Raw genomic sequence first — 19221 nt, 5'->3', positions numbered from 1 at the left:
CTAAAATCTTTCTTCTTTTTAACTATACTTTATAAAAAAAAATATTTTCTCTTAATCTCAATAACTATCTTATGTTTATAGATTAATACTGTAAAAAAGTTTTCTTGGTTTACCAGTTATATTTATATATTTTAAAATATTGTTTAATAAACTACTAATCTTCTGAACTCTTCCAAACCTCAGTAAAAATTATCATTATGTCTCAAACCCTTCTAAGACTTCTTTCACCTCACTCTAATTCTACGAACAAATAAATACTTACCGAGACAGAATGTGAGCTTTGGGGCGCCATTTATTTTGACCCCTAATGTTATCGATCATGATAGCAAGAATAAATGCCACCATATGTCGTTGACATGCGAATCGAGATGGTCAACGCAAAAGCCTCGTCATGAATCCAAATGGTCAATGAGAGTACGTTCATGTACAGATCTACACACGAACATTGCAACGATTTGAAGGAGTCCTCAGCCACGGCTTCTCTGTGTCGTCGGTCTCTCCACCATCCTTCACCTACCTAAATATAGACCCAATCCTTCTCTCTCTCTCTCTCTCTCTCTAACCCAGACAGTATAAATAGGCGCTCCTTCCTTGCCTTCTCTCGCCCTTCCCTCCGACGCTCCCCAGCACAACCGCCTCCGTCTCCGCAGGAATCCATGGGTGGCTGTGGGAGTAAACCCAAGGACATCTACTGCGAGACACCTGAGGTGCCACGGGCCGACGTGAAGGCCCCCGCCCCCGCCGCCGCCGAGGCCGCTGAGGTTTGTGGAAGCCCAATATTATTTGCGTGGATTATCGATCTTGAGACATCTTCCTTCTTCGATCTCAAACTGTGCATGTGTGTAGGTTGTGGCCGCCGAATCCGGCGAGAATGCCATGACGGGAATCGAGGAGGAACCAGAGACGAGTGAGGCGAAGCACGAAGCGGATGGGCCTAGCGGAGGAGACGGCGACGCGGACGCCGACGAGACCAACGTGGTGGAGGTGGAGGTGGAGGGGAGCACGGAGGAAGAGACCACGGCGGCGGAACAGAAGCCATCACACGGTTGAAATGGCACCTTCTCGCTTCTGCACGAGAATATGTGACTCCTCCGAAACGTGTTATTGTTTGCATGGAGAAGAAATAAAAGAAAGGAAAAGGGAATAATTAATGTGCTGTTTATTTGGCTTTGTGTTGTTGGATATGCAAACATGTCTTTGTGATCGCAATTCGGAATTGATTGTAGAAGTGAAATTAATTGCATTATTATTATTTATTTTATTATTATTATTGATATCATTTCTTATTTCTTCTTAACGACATCTCAAGAGGAATTTGTCAATCTACTTCTTATATCTTCTATCTTACAATAAATTCTATTAGGATTATATTCGTTACGACTCTTTCGAAGGCGATACATTTTCATTTGTTATAAATATCAAAAGTTTATGAGAAGTTCGATCGAATAAACTATTAGCATGTACGTAAAACTTTTTATACCTATTTAGACAAAAAATTGATAAACATGATAAAACGTAGGCGCGAGTAATGTGTGCATTAAAGTGTGTTAGAATATTAAATAAACCTACATAACTTTAATATGGATTGATTTAAAAGTTTAGTTAAAATATATGTTTCATTATAATTGAAGAAAAAAATCTTAATCTAAACCCCTCTATGGAGGGTCATACATTTGATCTAATTGGAGTCACCTTTTGTATCCCCCATGTGATCTGTGCTCTATTCTATCATAACATACTGTCCATTCTCTAAACCTATCATTCCACATCAATTTTTGTGGAACAATAAATTGACCAAATTTCTATTATTATTTAAAATGTAAATTGAGGTGATAACTTGGACCTAATCCCTTACCTATGACTTCCATTTGAGGTAAATGGCTCTATCAACATCAATAGTAAATATTAGTCTATATAATGATCAACATATTAGCTTATAAAGTCTTTCTTTTGCTAGATAAGTTTGGGCATGCATACCAGTTCTAAATGTTTGGGACAGTGCCATGATCCAACTATTATTGACCGTATTACAAAGTAGCACAGCGTTGATCTCTAAATTCCAAAAAATCCATAATCTTGGGAATTTTGTTCTGTAAGTAATTCGTGAATCCGCGTATCTAAGCTCTTCTAAGTCTGTCTCACACCTGTTGCAAAGTATTGTAGTAACATATGCTTGTTCTCAATAATCATTTGTTAGATTATGTGACATTGTTGTTAGATTATGATATTATCTAGGGTATATTATAGATATAATTGATTTATGATTTTGATTATCGATTAATAAAAATAAGATAAAATTGTATTAGGATTTCTTAGGAGATACCTTAGTGGAAAGGACCTTCCTAATTATTTATTCTACACCTTATATTGTTATCTATAAATAGACAGAACCTACTGTAGGCAAGAGAATTAGTTATTAAGAGATTACATATCTTCTATCACCTCCTAAGCATTTAGTTCTCCTTACATATTAATATCGTTATAATCATTGAATTCAGATAAAGACTTTTTGAATGACACCTAAAGGTATGCATCGTATATTTGATATATTATTATTTATTTTAATTTATAACATTAAAATTTTTCATATAATAGTAATATAATTATGATTCTTTATGTCAAACTTTTAAGATTTCTTATATTTTCTTAAGAAAAATTATTTTGTTGATTGATTGACAAATTTTAGTCCATCTTCCAAATCTTCTTTTTGTGGAGGGGCCAATAGCCAAAATCTCCTTTATATCTTTTTGTAAGCGTTGATGCATTAGTTAAGCCATAAATTTTTTTTTTCAAGAATATATATATTTTTAAAATAATATCTTTAAAAAAAGAAAACTTAGTTATGATAGATATATATCACGTTATAACTTTTATCTAGTCTATTAATATAACGTAGGACAACATAATGAGCTAGCATAGATGACAATAAATGTATGATGTCAAGATCCTTGATATAACAAAGTAGTGAGAATAATTATCAATTATCATAAGAAAATTGTTTTTAGGCTATAAGAACACTACACCAAATGCTGCAAATAAATGAAACTGTGAATTTAACAAATTAATTTTTAAAAATAAAAATAACTGAAGTTACATCCTTCAAATTAAAACAAAAATTTACAGCTTAGGATATGTTTTTTTATATATATATTTAGAGATAAGGTTACATATATTAATAATAAACAATTCCAAAGGAACTAAACCTAATAGTCCAACTAGTTTTCTTCGCAAGAAGTTTTGTTAGATGGTTAAGACCTCAGCCAATTGAAGGTAAAATTGATCTAAAAACGTTATAAATAAAAAAAAGAAGGTTTTTAAGAAAAAAAAAAAAGCCAACTCTTTTTGAAATCTCAATTTGAAATAGCCCAAGGAATCCAAATCTAGCTTGAGAATATACTTATCTGGATGTGATTGTAACTTTAAATGCTATTTGAACTGCAAAGATGATACCACCATGCTTACTATTATTTGTTGAACTATCAAAAGATCATATATTCCTCAAAGGTGTACGCTTTTAATGTCTGTGCCAGTTTTTTCGGTATGGTATTCCCAAAATAATTATATATCTGCACATATTTTTGTTCTTTCTTCTGCACGTATCCTGAAAAGTTGTTAGCTCGTTTTCTCTTTTTGGCTGTCTTTACTCGGTAGTTAGCAGCGGCTGCATGCAATAGATGAGTGCAAGTGTCGTTATCTGCTGCCTGCTCTGAACATTCCAAGTCTGATGTACAAACCACGTTCACATGGCTACTTTTACACACTGCATTTATTATTACCATTTCTTTATTAATGTGTCTAACATCATCCTTTTCACGCACCAAACAACGATACATCATCATAAGGCAATCCAACTAACTCATTACTTCGGTTATATGTTGGTCGAAGAATCATAGTCATACCGTCATAGATGACAAATTAGCTAACATAGAGGACAAGCAAGATGTTCTATGGAAAAGAAAAAGGTCGGCAAACCTTTGATCCTCGACCAGGAACGCTCTACGCTCTACTTAGACCAAATCACGTTCCTATCGGTGTAAAAAACATAAGAACAACAGTGGCGTTCTTTTGCCTGATTCAGTCGTATTAAGGGACCATCGCGAGCGAAGCCAACAGCAGAATCCAAGCGAGGAGGAGCTTGCCTCCGTTTGAAACCGAGGAAGCCGAGGAATGCTTGTGTGTCTGAGGCCTGAAGGATTTAAAATGTGAAGCGAGTGTTAGACGCTAGGGAGTACATGACAGCCGGAGAAACTTTGAAGAAGGGGATGACGTACTTTTGCAGATACTGGAGGAGACCGCAATAGAGGACATTATCTGGCACAGGCAACTCGGTTTTGTTAGTACGTTCTGGGTTGACGATCTTCATGTAGGCCTCCTGCCCGAGGTACCATGTATCGAGATTCTCGGTACGCACATTCCAAATCCCCACATTGTCCAGTGAGACGTACACGGCAGTCCATGCACCCGGGAACACCTGGGAAGAACACAAAAATTGTGGGGACATGTTGATCGACGAACCAGTTTTCGCATCAAGAATATGGCCTGAGATTTCATGTTTGGGATTTTGACTGCAGAAAGTGGAACAAGAGATGTAGAGAGAAATCCCAGATCAAACCATCATCATGCCATACAATAAGAGTGAAGAAGATTTTTCATACCACAGAAGAATGAAAGTAAAAAACGATAATCTTAGGGGAGGATAGAACAGAACATCAGGACGTAACACTAATCTCTCAGCGGATTAAGTTTTTAGCATAAAGGGATTGATAGCACAAGGCAATGAAATACTTGGCTGTCATGATACACAAAATCAGAGGTGAAAAAAAAAATATAGTACACATTATGCTTTGATATGAACAAATTCATCAAATTAAGAAAGAGCAAGTCTAGAATATTCATGATCAAATGAAGGCCAACAATTAGTATACATTGTGGCTTCATTCATGGTCATTGTAGGTAGAAGAAAAATTATCCTGGATGAGTAAATATATAAAGGAACTGTTTTGATAGATCAGGTGTTTTAATAGGTCATGTTTTGATGCATAAAACAAATATGACTATGACACGGAAAAGATCAAAGAACACAAGGTAAAACTCATCGTAGATACCTGAGTCGTAGAGCGATAAACCGCGTCCCACTTGTTGTAATTGCCTCTACGGTCCTCTGTCCACTCCCCATAGTCCATTCTGTCATAAGCATACGGTCGATCAACTGAGCAAAAGAAACATAGATGTAGTAGGAAACACAAGGAAGTGAAGTTGCCTGTAGTACCCACCCAACTACGAAAACTGAATATCCATCAATGTGATACGTCTGAACTCTTGTGTCATCGTTCTGGAAAACGATCTCCATGAAACCCCTATATGACCCATTGATCACAGAGGTTCCAATTCGAGGTGGTTCATCAAGCGGTCTAGTGGGGAAATCAAGTGTGTATACTCCAGTCTTGTTGTGATGATCAGCAAGCCGCAATGGAGTGGTAGGGGGAGAATACGAGATACCATTCAATGTAGTTCGAAGCTTTCCATTGATGATAACGGGTGGCATATTTCTCAACATATATGTTCGAGTCACATTAATCAAACCGTATCTGAATGATCCTTGAGGATTAGGACGAGCAGCGCCAGCACTCAGGTTTGTCCTGAAAAGCTTTGATGGATTAGAGGCGAAAAGATGAAACAGGCTAAGTGGATGAGAAGAACAATCTCCAGTTTCTAGGTTCTTAGGAACTACTTTTGCAGAATGCACAGAAATCTACATATGGATCACCATAAATTATAAGCACAACCATTAGCCAAGAAATAAGAGCAACAAAGGTTTCCTATGTACTAAACCATAAGAAGAGTAGCTGAGACTCGGACTGCAAACAAACCTGATGGATCTTGCCTGGTTCATCGAGAAGCCCTTGTAATAGAAATCATTAGGAGGATCAGGAAGAGGACCAGATGCCTTCCCTCTTGAGTTTGAATAGTGCAAGATGGCAACACCAGTCACTCTAGTCCAAAGCGACTCATTCACAAACCTGGCGCTTGCAACGATGTAGTAGTCGCTGCTTGCATTCTGATCCATGGTGACCAGGAAAGAGTAGGATTGTCCAACATGTATATCTAGATTGGTATAGGACTGTTGCAGAGTGTGCGTTCCTTCTGTTTCGACGAGAAGTAGGTTGTGATTTTGGATCCTCAAGTTCAAGCTAGTAGAAACACCGACATTGTGGATGCGGAAGCGATATGTTTTCCCTGTTCCAAGTGAGAACATTGTCGAAAGACCACAACATAGGTTAGCAATTTGAAGTATACCGACAGGAATATAGATGTGTGAATGAGCATGAGAAGAGCTGCACTTCCACCAAACAACGTTGCAAATTACTCGGTGAATCGAAGGATTTGCAGTTTATGGTCCAGTAAAGAGCGACTTGAATCGAAGGATGCCAAAACATAATTCGATTCTAGAGAAGAAGAAAGAGAAAAAGGCTTCTGTACTGGCAAACAGAGGATGATCACCTGGTTCGACATTGATGGTCTCATGGTCGATACCGTCCGGAACGAGTGTGGCATTATAGCGATATGGCCCCTTCCCGTTCATCAGAACGCCGTCAGGCATGCCGAGATCCTTCCCATCGTCGAGCATCTTCCTCAAGTCCTACAGGTTACTCGGTATGAATGTGATGCATCATTCCAGTGGCGCTTGCTATGTGTCGAACTCACCGTATGGTTCTTGATGTACCAATCGCCGATGAAGAGGGTGATGTCACCATCGGGCTTGGCGAAGGGCACCGGGACTACGTCGCGGCTGTTGACGATGATGCCGCCGTAACCGCCGGCGGCGCGCTGGAGGCCGAGAGAGGGGAAGTAGAAGAAGCTGCCGATCTGGTCCTTCACCTGGAAGTCGTAAGTCCAGTTCCAGCCCGGCGGGATTGGGCAGTTGGTGCCCAAGACCCCGTCATCCCAACAGTTCTTCCGCATCTGTATCCCATCCCTGGCCATCAAGATTCACATTAAGACCTTAACAAGAAAGACAGAGAGACCAGACTCAATTCTTCTTGAACTCATACATTCATACAGATACATCAAGATTCATCACCAACAAGAACCAGAATGGACCGAATTCCAACAATCCAATCTTCTTTCTTCCCAAAGATCATCTATATGAATAGGGAAGAAGAAAAGAGAGAGAGAGAGAGAGACAGAGAGAGAAGAAAAGACCATGTAAGGAGGAGATCCTCGTCCAAGCTGTTGCGCACGTTCACGACGACGTTCCAGTTGGTGGTCACGTTCACGATGGGACCAGGGAACTGCTTCGCCACCGCTATCACCTAGCAACAGTCGTAGGGGAGGAGGAGCATTAAGGTGTGCGGAGGAGCGGGCGAGGATTACGATCAACGTACCTGCTGAGGGACGCCGAGAGGTGAGGCGGTGACGTAGGAGACGTCCCAGTTGAAGTAAGCGGTGGGGTCATTGGCGCAGCACAGCGGCGCCGCCGCCGCCGCCGCCATTAGCAGCAGCACGACAACAAGCGCCGCCGCCCGTCCCGCCACCACTTCCTCCATCGCTCGCTCCCTTTCGTTCCCAACAGAGACGAAGAAGAAGGAAAAGCAATTGCACCGAAAACAGAGTCACCAAATTGAACCACCACCAGCATAAAATCCCAAATCGGTCTTATAATTTGGTACGCGCCTCATTGATTGAGATTTTCCAGCGATTTTGTTTCATTTCATTTCCCAATTTTCCCTTGCAAGGAAAGTTAACCAATCCTTTCCTTTTTTTGATTCTTACTCATCTCCCAAATCGGATACTACCCGTTGGGATTTCGAGTACGCTCTCTATTATTATTATTATTATTATTTAACCCCTCCCGTCCCCCTCTTTGCCCAACCACGAGCGGCAAAATGGGAGATGAACGGTTGGGCATATCAGATGACTGGTAACGTTACTGCCTCAGATTAAATTGAGGGGGTAATCAATTAAGTAGTGACAGAAAGGTGTAGGGAAGACAGCGGGTCGGGTTTCAGCAAAGCCTCCCCGATCCGCTTAATCAAAATAATCGAGAAAGAGAATAGATATGTAAGGAAAGTTTTAGTTTCGATTTGGATTTGGATTGACTTCAATTTTGCAGCTCATATTGAGCTGTAGATTTACATAAAATGCATGCATGATGATACGCAAGAAGCATGCATGATGATACGCAAGAGTCACTAAAATAATGTTTTATTGTGATTTAGGAGGACGTGATAGACTTTATTTAATTATATATTATGAAAATTATTTTATTTGTAGCCATTTTATTGGTAATGTCTTACAACAACATCAAAGAGTAATGCTTTTCCATAGAAGAGAGGCAACAAGAGAGGTTGATGACGACGTAAGGAGAGACGACATGGGGAAGACGGCAAAGAGAAAAGGAGAGGTCCATTGTCCTTCTCATGTCCAGAAGACCATGTTCGAGAGTATTACATGTTCTTTTTTAAGAATAAAATCGAAAGCATGATTAGATGAGAATGACTTGAATTAATTATGATGGAGCATGAGAATGACTTTGATACAAGATATAATGATGGTGTTGTCATTTTCTTACTGTAGTTGTCTATCATCTTCATATAACCTCCACCGTAGGTAGTTATTATTGTGAGATGTACTTCAGGAAGATATATCTAAAGTACATATTGAGATTGACTTAAATTGTTTTATATATATATTTTTATGAACGTAAATTATTCTATCGAAAAAGGATTGGTCGTTCAAGCTACCAAAACTACTAATTTTGTATTTGAAGATTTATCTTGCTTGCTTGAGTTCTATACACGGATGATCTAATCGGTTGATCAAACTATTGCTCATTTTCTAGGTTTAATAACCACGCTTGTTGTTTTCTTTTTATTTTTGTTTTTCCTACACTTTTTTTTATTTGTAACCAAGTGTGAAATGATAATATGTAAATCTAATATGAGAGTGGCCATTTCTAGAAGTAAGAATATATTGTTCTGGGAATATTTATATTTCGATTAATGTATGTGACGGATAATTAGATGGATAAATAAATAAAAACAGAGGATTAAATTCGAAGCCGAAGGTATATATCTTGCAAATAATTATGTATGATTCGAATCCAGACATATACCCATACTCGCACAGGTCCACCTCGACCTCCTTTCTTCTCTCGAGCACCCAAAGGGTGAAAGGAACAGAAAAAGAACGAGTAGGGAAAGTAAGATTCTTGATTCGGAATCAGCCCCCAAAGAGATCTGGGTAACATGATAGAGAGAAAAAAGGAAAATTCCAGCTGAACCTGCGCAGGTTCTTTGGATCAATCTATTTCCTGGAGCCAACCACTGGTTTCATAAAGATGAGTATCATCAAATTAGTGTCGATGATGGTGAACATAATCTAACGCTTGCGTTCTGTGCGCCATTTATACACGGGTCTACTCGTCGGTTGAACAATTTCATCTTCACGAAGTCTACGCTTTCTGCCAGATTTCTGCAGCATGAAAGACAGAATACACCTTAGTTGCTCCAAGTAATTTAAGTTAATGACCTGCATGCACCTTATTCCTAAATGAGAATACAAGAATCAGTAACCTGCAATTCCTTTTGCAAGGCCATATCGGAGTAGAGCTTTTCCAGGTTTTGAACCCTTTTCTGCCTTGCTTCCAGTTCTCTGTAAGATGCAGCTGTTTTCCTGGGAATGAGAGAGCCGTAAATATCAGAAAAGCTAAGGTAAAGCATCATACATATTAAAGCACCATGACAAAGAATGACAAGCACCAGATGCCAAAATAAAAAAAGAAAAGTTTTACGAAAATAAAAGAACAAATTAGATCACCCAAAGAGAACTGAAAGAAAAGTAATGAAGAAAAGGAAAGGATGGGTTAATTCCGATAGTGTCTAGTTAAAAATTTACTTCTGGCACTCACACAAGACATATAGGCTTCATGTAAGTTTGCTGGCAAAAGGTGTAAGATCATAATATGTAAGTTTTAAATGTCATCAAAACTTAAGTTATATATAATATTACAATAAAATAAACTATATATAAATATAGGATGATAAAATATACAAGAACAAAGATGTAATTTTATGATTATTCGGGATCAGCTACATAGATCTTTCATCACCACTAAGCATAAAATAAAGCAAAATACAAAAGATAACCCTACATATAAAAAAATCTATATTTTATGAGTGATATATATTTACGTTATCATTGATGACATGAGAATAATATCGTGCTCCAGTTAGGAGAGTTACCATATTACTCCATTTGCATGGAACAAAGGAATTGAATTGTTCTTGCAGGTGCAAGGCCCAACCACATATACAGACTACCAAACAACAGCAACACCACCCCAACTTGTAGGCAAGTGATTGCCTACAACTATATTTGCAGGCATGTATAGCAGTGGGAAACCAAACGCCCCCTCAACAAAAAAACCTTCCAACAAACAACACCCCCTGGTTTGAGAGTTCAAAAGGATTTTAAACAATAAATATAACCCAATACTTCATCTGGATGGATGACTTCAATTACTAATGACTAGTAATAAACAAACTTAATATCCAGAAAACATCATTGAATATTTATGAGCATAAATGGAAACTCATCAGAAAATCCAATATCAAATTTCACTTACTTTTTTATACGACCTGGAACCTTTACAGAAGTAAGTGAATCCTTCTTTTCCAATTGTCTAGATTGTATTTCTTTGACTTCTTCTCTGTTGCATAATGAGGGGTGAAGCAAAACTTTAGAATAAATATAAGATAGAAACAAAAGACCAACTATAAAGAGAAAACTATACGTTATTGGTAAAATAAGATATAGAAACCACATTAATTATATAGAAAAAACAATATGTTCTTTAACTGGAAAAAACCAAAGCTTGTGAACATACATTACAAATTATAATGATGACAACTAATCATATTAATTCTGTACACTTCATAGCAGAACTCCCCTTATTACCAAGAGGATAAACAATTATGTACCTTAGTTTAGGCCTACTTGTTATTACTGGGCATAACCAATAACTGCCTTGTGACAAGCTAATGAATAACCTATTAACTACCTTTTCCCCAATCAAGGTGGCTCCCAGGTGTCAAATATGTATCAACAATCTTAATCTAGTACTCTATTATATTGTTGCTGAACTTTTATAATTTTAGATTTTACAATTTACCAAAAGGACCATAGTATATTTGCACATTTTTTCTTAAACTTATCTTGTTTGCACTAGCAAAAAAGAATAAATAAATTAATCCATATCTAATCTCATATCAGGTAGAGAATTGGAGAACCAAGACCTTATAAAAGCCTCAAGCCTCATTTCCTCGACACATTGCATGAGAGACACCCCAAAAAGGACAAAGACATGTAGGACGTAGCTCAGATAGGATAACACCTTGTGGGCACCCAAGCCCGAGTAGGTGATGGCCTGGTGAAGGATCTCATTGAATGATGGCTCATCCAAGCTGGAGAAACCTTGATGCGTCCCCAAACAAGGGCTCTGATGAGGCAACATTTAAAGCCAAATAGGTAAAAGAGTTGGAGAGCCAGGGTCATAAAAACCCCCAACACTCCTCCCCTTGATGCGCCTTTTGAGGCGGGCCATTAGGACTCATCAACTATACATTGCAATATAACTCCAGTACACATGTTTCCTATATTTAAACATCAAAGTTAAAGGCTAAATATATATCACATATTTGTCCAGTTGTCATTGATTGAAACAAGCAGGATGCTAGACTATCATATCAAATAACTTCTACATGGGTTGACCAAATGTTCTTTTATCTTGCCACTGATCCACAAGGGCCACAGGATGCTAGTAATTTAGTTATATTTCATGAGAACATAAAAGAAAAAACAACTTACTGGCAAGCAAGTGATGTAGTTATATTAGGCAAAATCAAGAAATCCCAATGATGTCAACTAGATGGCTTATTATATGAGTAACATAAGATCATAAAGAAAAAGAGCCTTTTCTCTTAACTCATTTCGGCAACCAAGTATTTTGAAAGACCAGATATATACTAAATCATATAGCCCTCAATGCTCTACATGGACAATGATAATCCATCGCCCGCAATTCATGTGAGCTCCTATAATATTCAACACCAAGAAACGGCATGGGCCTCAGGCATACCTATCCTCTGCATAATACACATGCTTGTTCTCAGGCTGATGATCCAGTGTATGAAGGGCAGAATTTAATCTTTCAATTTTCTACAATGAACAAACAATCATAATAAGAAATTGAATGCCCCATAGTACCATCAATCGCTATAGGCAAAATAGAAAGTGATTTAACGATTGAACCTTCTTTTCACTTTGAACTTTCTGAAGAACATATCCAATATCTTGTGTCTTCATCAGCATGAGCTCCTCCGGTGTGTACTTGTTTGCTTCGCTCCTGAAGGACATTGTGTCAGTATTATTATATTAATGAAATCTAGCCAATCAAGGGTTAGATATCGAGGATTACTTGGGTCTATGAATCCCATCAACCATTCGTGTGTTAACCATCTTGAAGTAGAACTCATCTGGATTTCTAGAAGATGCCTTCTCCCTTAATTTCTGATAGATGCAACACATGAGACCAACACATGAGACCCCAAAGCCACAAATAACACGCGGAGAAAACAAAAGCTTCTCACCCTCAGAGTATCTTCCTTCTGGTGGAATGCCCGTGCTCGCAGGACATAATCCTTATGCTTCTCGAGAAGCCCAAACTTCTTTCTTTGTTGGCTGTCATATGAACGAGCGCAAATTATCGCAATCGTGAGCGTAGGAATAAGGAAAAGAAAAGAAAACAAAGGAACAATCGAAGAAAGTTCACATACGGCTGAGCTCGCTCTTTGTGAGTCCTTCGAGGGATAGCGTTCCTCAGAGACGACATGGTTGTTCGATTCCTCAGTACGAGATGATAGAATTACTTGAAGGACACAAAACGATAAGGGAAGAGGTCCAGCGACGAGCCGTGACCGATCAGGAGATAGGAACGGCACAAAAGTAACCCCTTCTTCCGTCTCCAATCTGAAACTTTGGTTCTGACTGAGATTTTAGCCTGTTCTGCATCCAAAGCCAAAGAGAACCCATAAATGTAAACCCAGAGATCGAAAAGAGATAAAAAAGCGTACCTAAGCGGATGGTGGAGCAAGGGGTGCCGCGCGAACTCCCAAGAGCAGACGACGAGAGAGCCGCAGACGACCGCTTCTTTATTGCCCAAAACCTAATCTGGCGTTCCCAAAAGAAGAGCCCGCACCGTCTGGAAGATGACCGTCCGATTGATGGGCATTAACTAGCCCGGCCCAGCCCGACCCGGCCCGTCCCGGCCTATCGAGCCATTTCTTTGGTCCAATTATGGTCCGGTTAATTGACAATGTCAACGTACGGGTCAACGCTAGCAAAGAAATTTCGATTAATGTTCCATAAGCAATAGATTGACGTAAGTGTTGTTTGGTAAAATTATATTTTTAAAATTTTATTTAATATTTTTATAATCAATTTATCTTTTTAATATTTATATTTATATTTTATATTTTATTAATTATTTAAATTAAAAATAATTAAAAATTCCATATTACCCAAATATATAATAAATAAAATTATAACCACACAAAATAAATATAAAATATTTTTAAAAATAAAATATTAAAATTTCATCTTATAGAAAATATGTATCATATTAGTTTTTCATTGGATCATTTTGATAATTTCATAATTTTTGATAATATCATAAGATAATTTAATTTGAGAAAAAAATATTAGCATCCTATAAATATTGATGGATGACAATTTTGTGTCTTCCAACTTAATTTTTGTATAGAAAGAAAGTAAATGTGCATTTATAAATGTCACTTTTAAGTCTTCTTTTATGAGAGATTTGATTCACTTAGTTTTTTTGAACCCGAATTACGTTACTCTATAACAATATTTATTAGTCTCATATTAAAAATAAAAGAATAATTAAGATAATTAATTTAATTTTGACGATGATGCTTTTATTTTAAATATGGATACTTTTTATTTTTATTTTTAGGAAAAAAAACACTTTCTCAAAGAACACTTTATTACTTGTATGTTATTCTCTCTCTTCTATCCTTTCCTTTTGTCTCTTCTTCGTTGAATAATATTATTTATTCGACATGACTTATTATTCTTTTACTTTCTGTCTTTTATGTCTCTCGCTCTCTCTCTCTTGTCATCTTCTCCTTTTCCTTTTGCCACCATCCCATTTCTTTCAGAAAAGAATCCACGTAGAATTAGAATCAAGTGATGCTGTTTAAATAAATTAAGTAAACAAAAAATAAATAAAAAGACGGATCAAATTCAGTGAAGCCAAATTGGGCTATAAAATAAAGCAAAATGTGTTGATGTGATAGTCAATATAAGTCAAAGATTTGTTACATGTTATTGGGAAATTAAATGATTTTCTTGTACTCATTTCCTTTCTTCTGATCATTTAAAAAATAAAAAACTAAATAAAATTATTTTTTTTAATTTTTATAAATATCTTATATATATATATATAATTTATACAAAAAAAATAAGAGACAAATGTTCGTACGAGAGGATATGCTGGATTTGAGTGGCGATAGATAATTCAAGTATCTTTTAAATTGATTTTATGTGATAAATAATATAATTTTCTACATATATATAAATAAGAATTATCAAAGTTATCGATTTTTTGATAAATATTTTTATTTATTGATATTTGATTTTTTTATTATTATTTTCGATTTTTCTCTCCCTTCTCGATAAAAATAGACTATCTAAATCCTATATTATCTCAAACTCCAACACAATTCAAGCAAATCTCTTTGACTCCAACTATGATTGATTGACTATTCTTTCAGATTGATACTTTGCTCTTTGCATCGACTTAGATCTTTCGACAACAACAGCCAAAAAGTAAGGTGCTATTTGGATAGGCGGGTGCAAACTCTGGCATCCTCGTACACCTTACCGGGACGACAGTAGTAGCCCTTATCAGGAGCACAATGGCTGTCCTCGGAGCAGATGCACAGCCCTTCCAATGCGCAACCCTCCCTCACTATCGTCGTCGTCCCCCTCACACCGAGAACCTGATCCGTCCATTCGCTGGAGAACAGTTCTTGGGGATCATAGGCATCCTTCACCCGCAGGAAATCTTGGGCCTTCACGTACTTGTTGATCACCCCATCAAACGCCAAGTTTCTGTTCTTCCCCCAGTGCGGGAGGCCGCCATACTTGAACAGTGCCATCTGCTCTATCTCTTCTAGCACGTCTTCGTGGAGTCTCGGGGTCATCGGATCATGGCTCCTGTAGTAGGTGATGTCAAAGTCTATGGCGTCCTCCTGCTTGCCGAGGTAAGCGGTAGAAGCCTTCACGTAGCGCATCAGGATGCCGTCGTACAGCTCCACGCCGCACAGCGCTTTGGGGTTCATGTCCCTCAGCTTCTGCACGTCAAGGATGAAGTCCTTCGCTTTGGACAAGCCGATGCTGACCGCGGTCTGGTGAAAGAACTCTCCCTTGAGCCTGGAATCCCAAGGGCAAGCGGTGAGGAGAGCGTCGCGTGGGCTACGGATGCAGCTTCCCGAGGATTGAAGCCTGTTCTGGTTGCCGATCACCGGGTAGCCCGTGAACGATAAGCCATCGTTCGTCAGTCCGTAGCCACCGAGCGAGATCAAAGATGTGGTGAGCTTGGAGTCCAGGCACTTCCCCAATGCGTTTCCCTTTGCTTCCAATTTCTCCTCTTCTCGTGCGTTAGAAAGAATCACAGACAGCGTTTATGAGTGCTCTCAGATTGACATGCATGCAAATCTGATCCACGTTCAATTACCTGCCAATCTGTTAACTTCTATTGCTAGGGTTACAGTGGAACGATGGCTTGCCGGAAGCAAAGTCGAACAGGCCATTGCCGGAAGCATTGGAGGGGACTCGATCGTCGATGCGGTAGATAACTTTGCTGTGGCCCGGGTACCACGCCATGTCCGCGAACTCGTGCTGGTTGCCGAAAGTGACAGCCATTTCTGCAAGATCCGCGTCGTCGTATTTTGAGAATGTGATGGACCTCTTGAACAGCGGCTGCAAGGCCAGCGTTACCTGACACACGGCACACGACTCACAGCTTCTTTCATACGTAATCTTGAGCTGCACTCATATCTGATGCAATTCGAGTGAGCCAGCGTACCTGCGAAATAACTCCGAGGACTCCGAGCGAGACCTTTGCCGCTTCCATGTCAGGGTGACCCACCTCCAACTTCCGAACCATGGCGTAGCCCTCTGCGGCCGATGCCGGCGTCACCAACCTGATGCCCACCACGTACTCGTGGACCGCACTCCCGTTCCCCCACGCCGAGCTCCCGTGCGAACCAGTCGACAGCAAGCCGCCGATCGTCAAGCCCCACCAGTAGGGTGTGTAGGGTAGCGCTAACCCGGACGCCGCTGCTGCCTTTATCAGGTCCTCCAGCACCACCCCGCTCTCGACCGTGATCGTCATCGCGGCGACGTCGGTGCTCACGATGTGGTTGAGGTCCCGCGTGCTGATGATGAGGCCGTCACTGCCGCCGGGGCAAGCTAGCTTCGGGATGCTGTGCGCGAATCGTGTGGCGACCTTCATCTTCCTCTTGGAAGCTGCTGCTTCGGCCACGGCCTTGACAAGCTCCGCCTCACTGGTCGGATACGCGACATCGCCAGCCGAGCATACGGATCGATCGGGGAACGCCCCGTAGGCGTTGGTGACGGTGCAGTCGGAAGTGCCTGACGAGCACTGCACCGGATCGGGTGGAGGACTGGAGTTCACGAGATAGATCCATCGGAGGAGGCAGTGCAGCAAGAGACCGGTCCTAACTAGTCTCCTAAACCCTTGCATGATGAACCGAGCTGTGCGAGTACGAAGCAGAGGCTTCCCCTTAAGTAGACGATGGCGTGCACGCAAATTCTATGATGACTACATTAGTGGCGCTTCCACCTCGCATACTGAGAACAGGTGGACGAGGTCCTCCACCGATCCTAACACTGTGCTGTGTTTGGGAACACAGTGCGAGAGAAGACAAAGGATGAGTGCAAGTAGCATCTGCTATCTATCTGGGTTGACGATTGTTAGAATCATCTTCTCTGAGGTGCGACAAAGTATCTCCTCATAAGGATTGATTAGTATATGTGCGGCAAACTATTTGTCGTTCTTAGAACAAGTATGGTTTAGGTCGAATGCCAGTGAGCTCTCCAACTCATGTTAGAGTGGGTTGGGAGCTTCCCACCGACAAGTTGGATCGCTTTATATCCTTTGTTATGCTGCACTAATATTGTCCAATAGATCTTATTGCTGGATCGTCTTCTTTTCGAGCAACAAACAGCAATGCGCTATAAACGTGGAATAAGGAAACTAAAAGAAGCTTGGATTAGAACGCTGACCTCCAAAAGCAGTAGAAGAGAAGCAGCAGATTAAGAAAGAAAGAGTACAGACTCAGGTGGATGACAAGATCTTTTGGAAGTAGAAGAGAAGTCATACAAGGTTTCTTAAGATCTCTGGGGATTCTAAATCTCCGGATATTACTATTTGATGCTCAAACAACACTCGTTCGCTAGCTTCCATTGAATCATTATGTGCAGGCCGGATTTAATTAGTCTTAATTCCATGGATATGGATTCGAGCATATCATATTAATGTTCGGGCACTAATTGAAAGAAGACAACAGATGGGAATGAGAATAGAGGCATCGGAGAGCAAGAACAAATCGATTAGCAACAAGCACAGACTCTCACTTGTGTATTAGCTGCCCTATCACTCCGGCCATAGGGAGAAGAGACAACGGTAGCACAAGCAAACGTGTTTACTGATATGATCCCTATTCTCGTGAAATCATTATATTTACAGGTAATTCTTCGCTCACAACCAACAAATTGAAACTAATTTAATTATCGGAAACACACTCTTACCAGATTCCTTTGTAGGAATCTACTGAAGCGGGTTATGATATGTGTTTGGTGTAAACAACTTTAAGTCGTGGTATGGGGGCCGACGTGGCTTAGTTCGAGTCCGAATGATGGGGGATCTTTCTGGGACGACCCTTGAGACTGCAGAAGATCGACTGTAGTGGTCCGATCGCGAAGGAGTCACCGTTTCCTCCGAGAGCGGGCTCCTCGTCTGGGCGTTTAGTGGGAGGCCTCCGTTTTCACACCTGCACACAGGTCGAGTCGGGAGAGCTCGGCTCGACCCCTCCGACGATCAAGTTAATGAATAGTCACATAGGGTTTTTTGGTTGTCCTCCCTCCTTTCTTCCTTTTCTTCCTCGAAGCGCGAGGGTTTTTATAGTGAAGGTTATCGTTGCCTGATGTGCCCGCTCGCAGGGAGTAGGATCATACTTCTGGTAACGTCTGACATCGACGTTAGCGTGGCGTGAAGGATCGAACCTGAGCAGGATGTTAATGTTCCTCGGTTGACGTTCAAATCCGCGTTGACCAGATGTTGTCAAGTTAACAGAGGCGCGAGGTGTTATCTGGGACAGTTGACGTCAACCCGAGTCTTATCGCCATTATTACCCTCATCATTATGTATGATAGCAAATAAGATATCATTATGTATGATAGCAAATAAGATTTCGTCAACTGTACAAGAAAATCTTATTGCTTTGAAGAAAATCTTCCATATTAATATGTATAAATAAGCAAAACATATCAGGAATACAACTTCTTTTATCTGTAATTTTTATCTTCTATCTTTTCTATCAACGAGAATTTCTTACTTATATTTAGAGATATAAGATATGAATATTTCATGTCTTCGAAGGGTTCTAGACATTATAACACTAGAAAAACAAAAAAGTCAGATAAATTGCCCATATCACTTGCCATCACTTGAATCCATGAGGCTAACTGAGACTCAACCATCAAATGTATACCTTATTGCTTATATGTATCATCCTCGGAAAAATTGAAACTATAGTGATCTCATTAACCAAACAAAAGAGGCCATTCAAACTTCATTTTAAAGGATAAACCGTCGATATTTCGGCAAGAATGACATTAAATTCTTTTGTTTTGATTCATTATGATCTACACAATTAAATTAAGCTCTCAAGTCTAGAATTGGAGAATTTAATTGCACCATTGGCATACTCTTGCCGTTTGTAATTTGAATCTTCTTCATAATACGCAAAGACATGATTATAGAAACACTATAATCCCCTTTAACTCACTTTCACTTGATGGGAATCACTCTCGAGGAGATTTGGGTTAGGA

The 19221-nt window shown here is 39.6% G+C and overlaps 3 protein-coding genes and 1 pseudogene across 4 annotated transcripts; 1 reads left to right on the top strand and 3 right to left on the bottom strand.

The window, feature by feature from the left end:
• The first annotated feature begins 618 nt into the window (after positions 1 to 618).
• Positions 619 to 1134, top strand: LOC135609300 (uncharacterized). The gene is made up of 2 exons (XM_065102405.1): positions 619 to 761; positions 847 to 1134. Exons 1-2 carry the CDS (start codon positions 657 to 659, stop codon positions 1048 to 1050), a joined length of 309 nt encoding a protein of 102 aa, XP_064958477.1. The 5' UTR covers positions 619 to 656; the 3' UTR covers positions 1051 to 1134.
• Positions 1135 to 3852: 2718 nt separating this feature from the next.
• LOC135608913 (monocopper oxidase-like protein SKU5) lies at positions 3853 to 7644 on the bottom strand. The gene is made up of 9 exons (XM_065101973.1): positions 7386 to 7644; positions 7204 to 7313; positions 6706 to 6976; positions 6502 to 6640; positions 5871 to 6237; positions 5274 to 5639; positions 5106 to 5184; positions 4272 to 4471; positions 3853 to 4186 (listed from the first exon to the last, which is right to left on the bottom strand). The coding sequence occupies exons 1-9, from the start codon at positions 7545 to 7547 to the stop codon at positions 4084 to 4086; spliced, it is 1797 nt and encodes a 598-aa protein (XP_064958045.1). The 5' UTR covers positions 7548 to 7644; the 3' UTR covers positions 3853 to 4083.
• Positions 7645 to 9049: 1405 nt separating this feature from the next.
• On the bottom strand, positions 9050 to 13242 carry LOC103980627 (probable U3 small nucleolar RNA-associated protein 11). Of its 2 annotated transcripts, none has more exons than XM_065102928.1 (9): positions 13134 to 13242; positions 12837 to 13065; positions 12651 to 12741; positions 12479 to 12570; positions 12313 to 12406; positions 12140 to 12219; positions 10628 to 10711; positions 9576 to 9675; positions 9050 to 9474 (listed from the first exon to the last, which is right to left on the bottom strand). In XM_065102928.1, the coding sequence occupies exons 2-9, from the start codon at positions 12890 to 12892 to the stop codon at positions 9382 to 9384; spliced, it is 690 nt and encodes a 229-aa protein (XP_064959000.1). In that variant the 5' UTR covers positions 12893 to 13065; positions 13134 to 13242; the 3' UTR covers positions 9050 to 9381. The 2 variants fall into 2 exon arrangements, with proteins under 2 accessions (XP_064959000.1, XP_009395350.2); XM_009397075.3 differs by having other exon boundaries at positions 12837 to 13060; positions 13134 to 13241.
• A 1614-nt stretch (positions 13243 to 14856) lies between these two features.
• LOC135608912 (probable L-gulonolactone oxidase 6) lies at positions 14857 to 16852 on the bottom strand (annotated as a pseudogene).
• Positions 16853 to 19221: the final 2369 nt, after the last annotated feature.

This window comes from Musa acuminata, chromosome BXJ2-4 (genome assembly GCF_036884655.1).
Source record: "Musa acuminata AAA Group cultivar baxijiao chromosome BXJ2-4, Cavendish_Baxijiao_AAA, whole genome shotgun sequence".
Taxonomy (NCBI): domain Eukaryota; kingdom Viridiplantae; phylum Streptophyta; class Magnoliopsida; order Zingiberales; family Musaceae; genus Musa; species Musa acuminata.
This window is presented reverse-complemented; position numbering and strand designations above follow the sequence as displayed.

Coding starts and splice junctions, on each gene's coding strand:
- LOC135608913 (XM_065101973.1), bottom strand. CDS start 7,547: ATGGAGGAAGTGGTGGCGGGACGGGCGGCGGCGCTTGTTGTCGTGCTG. Junction 6,641..6,705: donor GGTACATCAAGAACCATACG/GTGAGTTCGACA, acceptor AGTAACCTGTAG/GACTTGAGGAAGATGCTCGA. Junction 6,238..6,501: donor GACCATCAATGTCGAACCAG/GTGATCATCCTC, acceptor CACTTGGAACAG/GGAAAACATATCGCTTCCGC.
- LOC103980627 (XM_065102928.1), bottom strand. CDS start 12,892: ATGTCGTCTCTGAGGAACGCTATCCCTCGAAGGACTCACAAAGAGCGA. Junction 12,742..12,836: donor CACAAAGAGCGAGCTCAGCC/GTATGTGAACTT, acceptor TTCATATGACAG/CCAACAAAGAAAGAAGTTTG. Junction 10,712..12,139: donor GTGTATTATGCAGAGGATAG/GTATGCCTGAGG, acceptor ATTATGCAACAG/AGAAGAAGTCAAAGAAATAC.
- LOC135609300 (XM_065102405.1), top strand. CDS start 657: ATGGGTGGCTGTGGGAGTAAACCCAAGGACATCTACTGCGAGACACCT. Junction 762..846: donor CCGCCGCCGAGGCCGCTGAG/GTTTGTGGAAGC, acceptor GCATGTGTGTAG/GTTGTGGCCGCCGAATCCGG.